This window comes from Ochotona curzoniae, unplaced genomic scaffold, assembly GCF_017591425.1.
Source record: "Ochotona curzoniae isolate NIBS_2020 unplaced genomic scaffold, NIBS_Ocur_1.0 contig_1071, whole genome shotgun sequence".
Lineage (NCBI taxonomy): Eukaryota > Metazoa > Chordata > Mammalia > Lagomorpha > Ochotonidae > Ochotona > Ochotona curzoniae.
The window spans coordinates 592828-607664 of record NW_024464939.1 but is presented as its reverse complement, the minus strand read 5'-3'; the positions used below and the strand labels follow the sequence as shown (position 1 = coordinate 607664).

The following is a 14837-nucleotide window of genomic DNA, read 5'->3' as shown; positions in this document are numbered from 1 at the left end:
ACAAGGAAAGAAAAAGACACCAACCTACTAAGAACTACTGTGAGACAAATGACATTGGCATGCTCCGCTTTCACGGGACTTTTATCCTCTTATATTTATAGTGTATCTGAGAACAAAACTCTAAAACTTTAGGCATTGGATAGCCACAGTCAAAAATCCTTGGAAGAATCTGAGTCACAGAGACAAAAGTGACCTGCTCAAGATCACAAAAGCAAGGGAATTAGAAGATGTGAAGGCAGAATGGAAGAGCTACTGCTCTGGGACCCACAAAAGTCAGACGTACTTTAAGCTTCCTAGATACGCTATAATGCAGTGAAGTTGTTACAGAAATTACAACCCAACTTAGTAAATTTACCTAAGCCTAGTAAGTCCCAAGTACATTTGGACTTTTATCCCAAACAACATTTAATTTATCTTTTATTTACATAATGTGTTGTACATACATAACAACTCATTCACCAAATTGCAATTCAGTCTTGTAGTCAAAGCAAGTTAGAACTTCAACAAATTTTATTTTGGGAAAAGTTACAAGCAAATTTAAACCTTAGCATGTCATATAATGAAATAGATCACATAAGCAAATACCTCACGTAGGCAATCTGCTTGATTTTTATTGATGCGTTATGTCAACAGACAAATGAACCTAATCCTAACTAGTTAGTCCCAGTGTAACCATCCCCACAAAATGGAAATGAACAATATTATAGTGTCTGCTTTCAAAACTTATAAAATATTGACATATTTTCACTTCATAAGTAAGAAACTCAGACATTGAAGTTCGGATTTTTAAGTCCAAACTATTCAGTCCCCAGTTCCATCATCAGCCAACTCAATAATTTAAAAAAGAAGTTAACTTTAGGGCCCAGCGGCGTGGCCTAGCAGCTAAAGTCCTCGCCTTGAATGCCGGGATCCCATATGGGCGTCGGTTCTAATCCCAGCAGCTCCACTTCCCTTCCAGCTCCCTGCCTGTGGCCTGGGAAAGCAGTCAAGGACGGCCCAAAGCTTTGGGACTCTGCACCCGTGTGGGAGACCCGGAAGAAGTTCCTGGATCCTGGCGCTCATTTGGGGAGTGAATCATGGGACGGAAGATCTTCCTTTCTGTCTCTCCTCCTCTCTGTATATCTGACTTTCCAATAAATAAATAAAATCTTTAAAAAAATTTTTTTAAAGTTAATTTTAAAAAGAAATACTTGCCATGCTATATTATTATTCTCTCAGCTGAGGTTTCTGTCATAATTCACTAGCTATATTTCTAAATAACAAACACTTTCTGAATATCTGTATTTGCACATAAGAAAATACTTTCTGAAATACTTCTGAACTACCTTGAGAAACAGTTTTTGCAGACAAGTTACAATCAGCACAAGAGAAATAAACATGTTCCTTTTACATTTAATCTCAGAAAACAATATTTAAGTAGCTCTGTATTATTAAGTTCCAGGCTGAACTAAGTTGTAATTAGCGAAGAACAACACCGATACTCCTAATTATCCATGGAACAGACATTGTGTAAGTACTTTAATCTTCAGCTCTTCCAATGTCATGCTAATTGAATATCCAAAGATAATTTCTGTTTAAAATCATAGCTACTCACACACATAAATAGTATCCACACTTCAGTATTTGTTGAAGGAAGAGAGAGGTGGCAGCCATTGTCGAAGAATGCAAAGTCGGCCTAGAGCCCACCATATGGATAACTTCATGGAAAGCAGTGGATTGGAGAAAGGGGTGGAAGCAAAAGACTCAGAGGATTTGGGGTAACTAAGGCTAGATTAGGAAGGATTAAATGGAAGCAATGAACCCAATGTTTACAAGAGAGATACAGTTTGGCCACTTGGAATCCATAGCCAGTTTTCACATTGCAGAAAGACAGGGCAGCTCTCATCTGCAGTTGTGACTGAGCTGCCACTGCTGCATAGACCATCTCGCATCCCTCAGGGAACCAGAATGCCTCCTACTAGCCCTGAAAGGTTCCAGAAACTCTCAAGAAGCCTGCCCGGTTGAGAGGCAAAGAAACGCTGACCACGCTCAGTGGCCAACACTATTTAGAGGTCAGGAGGAAAGGAACAAGAGCAACGTTTATTTGTGCTATTTTTAATTTTTTGAAATGTTATCTCAAGCACTGAGTCACAGAAAGTGAGTTGGAGAGACAGAGAAAGCAAGGTTATTGCTGGTTCACTCAATAGATGTCTACAGCTACCAGGGCAGGGCCACGCCAAATCCAGGAACCAGAGGCATCTTCCAGGTCTCTCACATGGATGAAGTGGCCCAAGTCCTTAGGCCATCACCTGCCCTTTTGCTGGGCAGATTAGCAGGGAGCTGAAAGTGGGACGATCAGGGTTCAAACCAGGGCCCATTTGGGACGCTAATCTCGCAGGCAGTGGCATAGCAACCTATGTCACAACACTGTCTCATAACATTTTTTGAAGAAGCACTAAGATTTCCTCATTTTCCAAAGTGCCTTGGACACACATACTTCGGCTTTCAATCCAGATGGATCATTGTGAAAAAAAAATTTTTTTCTACAGGTAGAAAATAGAAAGTTGCAACTGTTTCATTATGACACATGAAATTAAAGGATGAAAGCTTTTTGTATTTCCAATGAAAACATCTCAACTTTCTCTCTAAAGCACGGAATGGATTTATCAACTCGTTTCTATATAACATGGTTCTAAATTCACTGTCCAGTACAACCAAAAGTGGCAATTGAGCTGATGATCCCTCTTGATGGAGATGTGCTACAAATACAAAATACAACTCAGATTACAAAGCCTTAGCATGAAAGAAGAAAAATAACACAAAAATAGCACTCATGATCTTTAGGCAGATTCCATATTGAAACAGCATGGTGGTTAAGCCCCGGACTGGGACAGCTACTTCCAATACTGTGGTGCATGGGTTTGGATCCCAGCTTTGCTATTGATCCTGTTTCCTTCCAATACATACTTCGGGGGGCAGCAGGCAGTGACTGAAATCATTAAGTCCCTGCCACCCACAAGGAGAGACATGTTTCCATTTCCAGCTCCCATCTTTGTATTATGAGTATTTGTGGAATGAACCAGCAGATGATTTTTCTTCATCTCTTGCCCTGTCCAATTAATTTAAAAAAAATTTTTAAAAAAGACATTTGGACTCTACTGGGTAAGTACAAGTATATGTAAAGAATTAATATCATCAGCTTCTAATTTGTTACCAGGAAATTTCAATTATCTAAATAGCTCATATTATTTCTACTGAACAGTGCTACTTTAAAATATAGCATTCTAAGCCTGGTATTTGGTGATTTTAGTTTTATTTGACAAGAAAAACTGCCTGACCTGGCCTAACCCTTCCAAGTCAGCAAAATTGAATGATTGGATTCTTCATTCTTCCCTCTTAGAGTTGTTAATACATACAAGGACCTGAACTAGAGACAGAGGATCCAGGGGACCGTAAGTCAAAGGAATAAGGCAGACATCAATCACATAACCACGCTCATACATGTTGAATGTCATCAAACAGTGCTCAAGACCCAATAGGAAAGGAACATCACTGACCCAGCAACAGCAAATGATCGGAAGCATGGGAGGAATGACTTCCGAGGAGAAGGAGACAGCCACAGCAACACCAGAACCCATAAGGGACAAAGGACAGTATCCTTACAAAGCTGGAAAGCTGCTGAAGAACTGCAAGATAAGGCTGTGCGTGGAGAGACTCAGAGTCCTGCACGCAGAGCGATGCACTGAACTCGGGATCTCCACTAAGCCCTTCCAGAATCTCAAGAAGGAAGAACATGACCAGCTGTGCATTTCTAAGAGCTACCTTTCAACAGAGATACTGTTTTCTGCAGAAATTCTGAAAAATGTTTCTGAATTTAAGTCACTTTGCAAGTAACAAATGCAAGTGCCTTTAGCAGATTACCATTAGCCTGAAAGTTGAAGCACATCTCTGCCTTCCAGATTGATTTACTGACTATAAATCTGGACCCCGAGAGAGAGAGAACCATTTAAGAGTTTGCTTTGTGAGATCATATCACATAAAAACTGCATTCATAAGTAGCCTATTAGAAAAAAAAATTTGCAGATTCGGTGAAGCAAGCACATTCTTCCATCAGTTATCAGCTATACCCACACAACCCACAGAGTTAGAGTGTGAAAGTCTAAAATGACTACTCTGGGAAAGTATCCTTCCCTGTGGTCCCCACGTTAGGTCAGATTCTTTCCGTGTCCCTGTATGACTTAAAGTGCAATGTTGGGAGAGTCAGCGGCCATCTCACCAGGAGGAGCATCCTGAAGACATTCTTCCACAGAGATCTGTTGCCTTCCACTAGTGTTTTATCAGATTGCTCTCATTTGCTTTGAGGTCTGGTGGATAGAATACCGAATGGAAGGGGGAAAAAAACACAACTCTACAAAATAGAGTCTTTAGAAACATGTGTCCTGAAGGACAAAAAAGAAAAAGAAAGGGCATTCTTCTAATCTTACCCACAGTCAAGTAAATGTATGCTCAATTTAAATGAACAAAAGATGTAGCCAGACATTCAAATAGCACATGCTTTCTCAAAAATATTCTCTCTTTCAGACATTCAATGTTAGAAGCGACCGCAATTTAACCAGATAGTTTCATTGCTACTACTACTATTAACAGAACTATAGTCATGCCAAAGGAAATTCCACATACAGAATCCATTCAAAAAGGAAACAACCGGGGATTCTACTTTGCCCTTCCCTGTCCATGATCAGTGAAGATGCTGAGTTGCCCAAGATTCCCCAGCAATCAGAGGATCAACTTGGACTAAAAAAATCTTTGCTACGTCTCTACCAAACATGGTGTTCTTATATATAATATTAAACTACAGATTCTGAAAATATTTTATTATAAAATCAGTGCAATTATTCCCATGTAAAGAACAGAGACCAGGAGCTCAGGAATTTTGCTAAATAAGTATACAGTAGCTCAACCAATTCTTACAAAAAACCCCTTGAATAGCCAAGGCCACTTAGTCTAGAGAGGCTAAGCAACTTGTACACGGCAGCCCAACCATGTGTAGTGGAGCTTGGAAACCAGTGCAGGTTCTGGAATGCAGGCCCTTAATCCCTCATTGGATTTACCTAGCCATAGCATAAACAGAAGAAACCTAATGGACTCACTTTGCTAAGAAAACTACATAATTTTACAGATCTCTAGAATTTTATAGGTAGGAGAGTCCTCAGAACTTCAGTTGTCTAAAATTTAGAATACAAATTGTTTGAAAACACCTCTTACAGAAATGTTGATGCTAATGGACACGATACACCTGATCCAGAAGCACAACCTACATAAAAGTTCATGAGAGTGCTTGAGCTCACGTGCAGGAAGGAACCTGGAGGACATCATTGGTTAGCTGACGAGCTGTGGCGATTTGCCAAATTATAATTCATTCACAATTGATTGTTGAGTCCCCTTTTGCCTATGGTACATTGTCTATCGTTTCATTAGCCTCATGCTGTATTTACTATGTCTACCTATACTGCTCCTGTCCCTTACCTCCAGGTCAAGAACCTTTCAATTTTACTCCACTACAACTCAAAAAAAGAAAAGCTGCTTCATATAGAATCGATAAACGATACATGCTTGAATTGACACCAAAGTATTCCTTTTTAAAAGGTGAATTGTTCATTTTTCAGCTGCTTATGCTAATGTCTTATACCAAATATAGTTGAGACCTGGTGTTGCAGCTAATACAGTGAAATCAGCAAAACAAAGATCATATACAGGAGAATCAAGTAAGCAGAACAGGGTAAGGACACATTTAAATGGACGGAAAAACATTTAATCAGGATGAAGCAGAGAGGACATATTTCAGGAAATAGGAAAGGACAGAACAATAGCAGAGAGGTACCTGGAGACTGACAGACACAGGAAAGCAGCGGGCACAGCAGTGTGGTGTTGCAGTGACTGATACTCCAGCGGCATTCAACTAACAGCCTGAAATCCACCAGCAACCACGTGGGAAGGGACTTTCACTGGGAGCTTGGCAGGTGAACCCAGACAAAGAACTGTCCTACCTGTTGGTCCATTTGATTTGACCAGGAACAGAGACAGAGCAGCAGGTCTCAGACGGGCAGTGCGAGAACAGGGTGGATTTCACAGCCCAGTCATCCCCTAGAGCTGAATTGGGCGCCATTTTGCGTAAGGAGGAAAGGGCAAGGGAAAGGATTGAGCGTGCACTGAGCTGGGAGTGAGCTCATTTCTGACTCAGTGAACCACAGCATCGACTTGGCATTCTATGGGTTCTACCCGGGGCAGATCTGGATAGCCCTCGGATCTGATGGCCAGCAGATCAAGAACTGTAGCGGTGGTATGTCAGGCGTCATTTTGCGCACTGTGGCAATTGCTTTAGGACTGCAGGGGACAACAGTGAACTGTGCATGTACTGAACTCGTGAGAACTCCCTGAGTTCACTGGATTGCACTAGTCCCGCAGGAAAATAATATTGACTGTGGCATCGTATTGGTCAAAATAGGTCCCTATGGCACCCAGACCTAATGTCCCACAGGTTCTGACAAGATCAGCGCCACCAACAACCTAATTATATAGGACATCTGGTGTCTCTAATCATGGGATCTGCTCCAACTGGAAGTGGGAGAAAGGTTGCAGAGACAACGGTGCAGCCTCAGCATGGAGGCTGGAGGTGGAGAGTGGTGAGCCAAGAGCTGGGGCTGTAGAGACCACAGTGGAAATCTAACCTAAGAATCCAGGCCTGGAACTTGCTGGCAGTTGTGGCACAAGTGGCTGCAAGCAAAAACTTGTGTACCAACTGCAATAAGTAAAATCGCATTGTAGACCTGTGGGTGACACAGCTTAGAAACCTGCCCCAAGAAGAAGACTCTGCTAACCAGAGTACAATGATCAAAAGCAAAAGAAGAGACAAAGGCACAATGAATATTACTGAAAACTCCCCTGCAAAGGAGCAAAACCCTTTGCCAATCTCAGAGTTCAATAAGGAAGACATTGAGAAAATGGGGGGCACAGAATCCATAAGACTCATTTTACAGATTCTGATCAAAAGTGAGAAGCTCATGCAAGAGTTCAAAGAATTTAAGGAAGCAGTAAAGCAAATCAAGACTGGAATATCAGAAATTAAGAACACAGTAGAGCAAATTACAAGTACAGTGGAGAGTCTACAAAATGAAATGAAGCAAGCAGAAGAAAGAATCTCGGAATTGGAAGATATTTCCTGTCACCAGAGGGAAGCAAACAAAAAGCTGGAAGCAGAGCTGGATCAGGCCAAAAAAAGCACTCAAGAATTGATAGACACTATTAAGAGGCCAACTGTAAGAGTTGTGGGAAGTCCCAGAAGGTGCGAAAAGAGAAGCTGAGTTTGCAAATATATTTAATGAAATAATAAAGGAAAATTTCCCAAATCTGCAGAAAGAATTGGGAAACAAGATTCAGGAGGGGCACAGAACTCCCAAGAGTCTTGATCAAAAGCAATCTTCACCATGATTATCAAGCTCTCTTTAATTGAACATAAGGAAAAGATCCTGAAATATGCACGGGAAAAAAAATGAATTGACATATAAAGGAATGCCAATTAAACTCACAGGAGATCTCTCACAGGAAACTCTGTAGGCAAGAAGAGAATGGAGTGACATATTCCAGATTCTAAAAGAAAAAAATTGTCGGCCTAGGATAACATATCCAGCAAAGCTTTGTTTTGTATTTGAAAATGAAATAAAACTCTTCCACAGTAAAGAAAAGCTAAAAGAATTTGCCTCTTCCAAACCTGCCTTACAAATGATACTTCAAGATGTTCTCTTGACAGAGAAGAGGAATAGCACCCAACGAAACCAAAGGCATATGGGAAGAACATCCCAGTAAAATGACAACAGAAGGCTAAATGAATGAACAAACCATTCCTAAACTGACAGGACCAAAGTACCACCCATACATATTAAACCCTGAAGCTAAATGGCTTAAGATCAATCAAACGTCATAGATTAGTAGACTGGATTAAAAACAAAACCCATCTGTTTATTGTCTGAATGAGACACACTTGAACAAAGATCAGTGGAAACTCTATCACATGGAGTTTGTTGTTTTGTTAGTTTCATCTCTTCAAAACGTTTCTGATTAAATCATTCAATGACTCGTAGATCATGCAGTGGCATCATTTTCTTCAAGAAGGTTCTTGATTTTCATTTCTTCAGCTACATGTTAGGCATTTAATAGCATGTTATTTAACTTCTTGGTGTTGTTAATTTCTTTTTTCTCCCTGATGTTGATTTTGTTGTGTGGCTCTTCATTTAAGGGGATGTATAGTAGCTGTGTAAAGGAGACTGTCATATCTAGTAAGATGTCATTTAACTTCATGGCATTGTAAATATTGATTTTTCTTTCTATTGTTGATTTTGTATCATGACTTTTCATTTAAGGGGATGTACAGTAGCTGTGAAATGGAGACTAACAACCAGATGTGAGGATGCAGTGTAGTATGCATTTCTGTTTCCAAAGATGGACTTACAATGAAACTGTTTATTAGATCTTGACAATAGGATTCTGGACTCTCTGCCATTGTCTATGCCCGCATTCATGGTCATATGACTGAGTATGAAGAACTATATGTTAGTAATGAGATAGAGGAACTAGGTGGGTGGGAGGGGATAAAGGAATATGGACCTGCATTATAAACAGATAATAATAACAACAACAACAACAACAACAATAATAATAATAATAAAATGTAAAAAAATCATATATACAGAGTGTCATTTTGCATCCTGACTGCTCTGCTTAGGATCCAGCTCCCTGCTGATGCACCTGGAAAAGCAGTGGAAGATAGCCCACTGGTTGGGTCCCAGCCATTTATCTGGAAGACCCTGATGGAGTCCCTGGCTCTTTGGCTTCAGCCTGGCCCAGCCATGGCAACAGCAGCTATTTGGGGAGTGAAGAGCAAATGGGAGATGTCTCAGCTCTCTGTCTTCCCCCTTCTCTGTCATTCTCCTTCACAAAAATAATAAATATTTTTTCATGAAAAACAAAAACAAAAGATATATATGCAATTTTCTTTTATGGTACAGGGTTAATAGGGGAAAGAATCAGAGTAAATCCATCTGGGTTCAAATCCCAACACCGTCACTTCCAATTTATGACCGTAACAAGTTAATTCAACCTCTTTATCTCAACAAAACTGAAGATGATAATTGTGCCTCCTTCGCAAAGTTGCTTAAAGGACTAAATGAGTTCATTCCTTTAAAAATTAGGATGTGCAATGCCTGGCACATAATTCAGTGCCATCACCGTCATCATCAGCTCCTTACCATTACATTTCATAAACCCAGGCACAATGCAGGCTCCCAATAAATGTTTATTTGCTTTCCTAAAATATATATATATATTTTATATTATATATATTTATATATATTATATATTATGTATATATATATACATATATATATATAAAACCATTGTTTCTTCAACCTAAAACCTGTTTAGGCATATGATGCTACATCTACACGCTTGTACATCTACATAAAAGGATCTTCAATGTCAATGAATGGTTTTGTATATAACTGATTTTTTATTTTACTTGAAGAAAATTTGAAAATCCCAGGTTGACTGGTTAGCATGTAGAAATCAGAAGCACCGCTAGAGGGAGCCATGGTTTCAAAGGTCGCTAACATTAACTGCGCAGGATGTTTCAGCTCCCTATTGAACCACTCATTTCCCTAAAGGGCCACTCACAAGTGAACAGAAGAAAAAGACTTCTTTGAAGCTAATTAGGAAAATCTGAGATATAGACAGGACTTTTAGGACTTCGAAAGAAGCTCGCTCTTCCCACTCTCCAAGAATAGGAACTGAAGTTTCACGGTCCTTAAGTCCCTGTTGACCACCTGTTACCTGAGTCTTTGCTCCTGTGCTATACAGAGCCGCAGTCCTTCCCATGGCAGCAGCGCTTGGGATGCAGAAGAAAAACGAAGAAATCACATTGCTGAGTCCGTGGGCCAAGAACTCCTGCAAGGTGGACAGTGAGAGATTGTATCATTGCTCAAGTCAGACTTTGGAAGCCATGATCCCAATCTGTCAAAGAATGAATCTTGTTTGCATTCAACTTCCATTACCCTTCCCAGTTGGGACTTAAACAATTGTAATAAAAAGAATGAACATTTATTGAATGCTGATAATGAGCCAGAAACTGTCCTCAGCGTTGACTCATGCAGTGCTCTCAGCAACTTCACAGGGAAATACTCCTTATTCATGCTCTCCATCACCAATTCACTTCTATCATCTTAGCCACCAAAATCAGGCTTTTTTTCCCCAATTACTCTGTCATTATTCTAAACCCTGAATTCAATGGTGAATTCTTCCTTTATCTGGCCAAAAAGGGGTATTTTACACAGTTGCTGGATTCCTCCCCAAGGACTTCTTCACATGCCTTCTAGGACCTCCTGGTTCCCTTCCCTTGCCACCCCGCTTCAATTTCCTTTTTGGTTCCCTCCCATCTCAACACCCACAAGTATTGGACTCCTTTCTCATCTCTCTCTCTCTCTCTCTTTTTAAGCTAGCCAATAGGTACGTTGGCAGCTCTCAAATTCTTGCCTACAGCTTCATCCACTCCTTTGAACTTCAGACTCAAAGTAACCGTGCTCCTCCACGAGCTAGCTCGCCCCAGCTATCTGCCACAGCAATCTGGACCTTCCACATTCTTCTCCATCTTAAGGTCTGATTATTTAGGTCAAAGCTTTACCGTTCCTGTTGGCTCCCTCCCCCCATCCCCACCGCTTTTCCCAGCTGCCATCTGGATTCAGATCCAGGTCCATCCTCTTCTCATTTATCCCCAAGGTTTCCTGTCTCTTTTGTTGTCAGTAGTACAGATAAACCTCATAAAACTATGGTTCTCGTGAGGGAATGCTGAACGTAAACAAAATAAATATTGAGGAGGAAAAAAAAAGGAGTGTTTTGGGACCTGGAATTTGAGATGCTAATTATTTTTATGCATTTTATTTTTTGTGTATATTTATGTGAAAGGCATAGGGACAGAGACAGAAAAACAGATATATAGAAAGAGACAGAGAGATGATCCCCATGCTGGCTCATTTCCCTACACGCCTGCAGCGGCTGAAGCCAAGAATGCAGAACTCCCAGGCAGAGAGCAGAAACTAGGCACTTTTGTCAGCTGATGCCTCACAGTTTATGTGGGAGCAGAAATTCTGTGGGAAGCAGACCAAATTTCAAACTCAGGCACTCCACTGTGGGATGTGTTTATTTCCAGTGGATCTCAACTACTGTGCTAACTCCTCACTCCTGAAATGTAAGTCTTGGATTACTACAGAAAGTCTACGGGAAAGACCATGGGGATCATGGAGTTGTGTGGATATCTGGGGAGTAGAATGGCTGGAAGGGGAAAGAGCAAGTGCAGTGCCCTAAGGTGAAAGTAATATGCCATCAGAAGGAAATGAGGATTTGGACAAGTCATGTCTAGTTTACCGAGCAATGGCAGAAAGGTTATTAACCCTAGTATGATGGGAAGCCAGCCGGGGATTTTAAACAGAAGAAAGAGAAGGTCTGTGTTGTTCCCTATTGATTTGACTCAGACCAGTGCCCAGTACACACTGCAGTTCTGTACACATCTGTAGGATCAATAAGTCCATCTTTTACAGATGAGAAAACCATGACACAGTACAGGTCAGAATCCCACAGTGTCAGGAAGATTGGTATTGGGCAGTAGCATTTGTAACAACTACGCTGCAGCTTCTGCACACACCCATGTCCCTCTGTGGGACTGTGAGACCAAGACACAGGCAGACAGGTGCTCAGAAACAGCATGATTGTAGCCTGCATTCTCTGTCGATTTAAGAATAGACCACTGCATCTTTTCTTGCTAAGAAAAGTAAAGTTAATGCTTCATACTTTGAAATCCACAATGTTTAAAAGTTGTACTGCTGATGTGGAGATAGATACATTTCGATTCTCTTCTAAAAACAAAAGGAATCTATTTTAAGATTTTTTTTTTTTAGTCCTTGCATCAGAGCCAGCACTGTGGAATGGTGGGCTAATCTTCCACCTGCAGTGACAGTCTCCCACATGGACAAGGGTTCTAGTTTCAGCTGCTCCACTGCCAATCAGCTCCCTGCTTCCAGACCAGAAAATCAGTCCTTGGGCCCCTGCACCCACAAGGTAGACCCTGAAGAAGCTCTTGGCTTCTGGTCTTTTATCAGCTCAGCTCCTGACGTTTCAGCCATTTGGAGAGTGAACAAGCAGATGGAAAAGCTTTCTCTCTGATCTCCTTTCCTCTGTTAACTTACCTTTCAAATAAAAATAAACAAATACTTTTAAGATTTTTCTTTCAAAATTGTGAACCATGAGCTTTTTACCTTTCTGTGAATGATTTAGAGATTTTTCTTTTGTTCTACCCACTCTTGGTACTCACGAGCTTGTATGTTTCATAGATCCCTGCATTTCAGGCTCTGAGAGTACACAACACAATGAAATAACAGGCATGCAAAGGACCGGGGGTACACTTCACCTGGTTGTCATCGACTGAATATTTGAATTTTTTGGCAGATCCTTGAGCTAGAGCCAGGGAGGCTGCGTAGCCTACCAGAGCCACGCCGAAGGCTTCAGTGATGACCGCGGAGAGCATGTTCATTGGGGGAGCTCTCGGAGGAGGAATTCTGTGAAGAGAGAAGATCATACTGAAGTCATCAGTTGGGGGGTAATTCCCGAAATAGTTGGCAACACATTCAAACGTGATGGTGACGCTGGAGTTAACGTAGAAGAAGCAAAACACTTGGGAGACAAGCAAACAGCTTTGCCCCGAGAAGTCTTTTGTGTTGGATATTATTGACCAGATGAGCCAAATCGCCAAGAACAGTACAAGGAGAACTGTATGCCCCTTAGGACATCAATCCTCTGGGAATCTAGACAACCCGAAGACCCCCAAGAGAAGTTCACATTTTATACACAAAGGCAAACCTGGAATGCTCTTGCATGCCCTGCTTTCCAAGTGTGTATTTAGTTGCTATTGGTGACTGTAGTTCCTTGTTTGAATACTATGATATGCAAACACTAGTTTACCGTGATGTATAATACTTGACTTAATCCCTGGACTTAAAATTTGCTAGTGAGTACATAATCATAATTAAAGTTTGAACTCAACAATTTCACAAAACTAGTAACTCTTCCTTATGAAAGTTTGAGAAAAAAAAGGAACATATGCAGAAACCTCCCATCTACTTGTTGCAAAAATTTAGGACCCCGGATAACCATTTCCTCATCTCAGAGAACTATTTAAAGTTCTCTCCATTAAATAATATCAGACATTATCTTCTTGTCCTCTGGAAATCATGTAATCAGAAGTATCATAATTCATTTACTCATGATGATTCTCGGGGAGACCTACAAAAAAATCACTTGGGCAAAAGACAACAAAAAAGAGAAGTTCTTGTTGACTGACTGCTGGTGACTCTCTGAAATGTCTGGTCTGTTTATAGTCCCTGTTTCATTTAACTATTCTAATAATTTCCACATCAAACATCAGTACAACCAATGTATCAGGGAGAAAGCATTTTGAGAAAGGTTAAAAAAAAATCATCTGAAGTTACCAAGGAAGTAACAGAGTTGAAATTCCACCTTAACTCCAAAGTCATGCTCATTTTATGATGATTACTTAATACAATGGATCTGAAACAGTCTCTCCAAGACAGAGATGTCTTTTTTATTTTTTCTCATTAAACTTTGTCTTAATGGGTCTCAAAATTCTGTAACAGATTTTGGGTCAAGTTGTTTCCATTAAAAAGTACTGATTTTAAAAACTAATAGCTTAAAACTGCCACACACACAAAAATGGTCCACAAAACATTTTCCTTTCCTTCTGAAGGTTTTACATGCATTGTTATCGTTAACCAGTCTTTTACTATTAAACTTAACTGGCCAATTGAGACCAACAGTTCTGAGACCATTCTTCCACCGCTGATTAAGACTGGGGTGGCAGGTGTTAGGGATAATATTCATTTAGCCTTCTGAGCTTTCTGGTTAGACTTGGTGACCTTGCCGGCTCCACCAGCCTTCTTGTCCACTGCTTTGATGACACCGACGGCCACTGTCTGCCTCATATCACGGACAGAGGAGGATAGTCGGAGAAGCTTTTAACACACATGGGTTTGCCAGGGATCATGTCAGCAATGGCACCAGCACCAGATTTCAGGAATTTAGGGCCGCAAGACAGAGATTTCTTTCAATCCATTTACTAAGCTTTGCCCTCAAACCAAGCTGATAGGTACATTTAATGACGTTTAAGACATACAGCTAGAAAAGCAGTTCCATTTCAAAGTGCGATGTTTTTGTTTCATTATCATTTTGTTTCAAAGTATGAGGGTAGGTGGCATTAAAAATGGAAAACTGATCAAAAACTAGTAAATTGACTTTAAAAGAAAACAAGAAGTCTTTTAGAAAAACAGCAAGGATTGATTGAATTCAGGTAACCCAGTTGATTCAGTTAATCAGTTTATAGCTACGTAGGCTAAAGATGAAAGATTTTAAAATTTTGTTTCTAGTTAGTAAGAAGCTTGCCACTGTTTTCCTATTTTACTATTTACTTTTCTTCTATGTATTTAGAAACAAAACCTTTGGACTGGTAAATACCAACCTAGATCCATCCAGCCATTTCCACTTTGCCTCCCCTCCCCCAAAATACAGACCGCTGTTCAGGACAAGCATCCCATTAACAAGGAGTAACGGAGGAGACACACATCTAGTCTTTGTCCTCTGTGAACCTATTCTTTCGACTTACAGTCCATTCCCCTTTAGCTTAAATATCTCCTCGTTTTTCTTTTAGTGTCCAAAGGCAGGCACTATGCCAGGTAGAAATTAAACAT

At 40.4% G+C, this 14837-nt stretch overlaps 1 protein-coding gene across 1 annotated transcript in view; it reads right to left on the bottom strand.

The window, feature by feature from the left end:
- The window catches only part of SLC26A7 (solute carrier family 26 member 7), a 120844-nt gene that overhangs the window by 35332 nt on the left and 70675 nt on the right, over nucleotides 1-14837 (bottom strand). Inside the window, exons 7-8 of the mRNA XM_040995162.1 lie at nucleotides 12488-12635; nucleotides 9862-9975 (exon numbers count right to left, since the gene is read on the bottom strand). Of these exons, the coding sequence (XP_040851096.1) occupies nucleotides 9862-9975; nucleotides 12488-12635 (262 nt within the window). The remainder of the gene's footprint in view (nucleotides 1-9861; nucleotides 9976-12487; nucleotides 12636-14837) is intronic.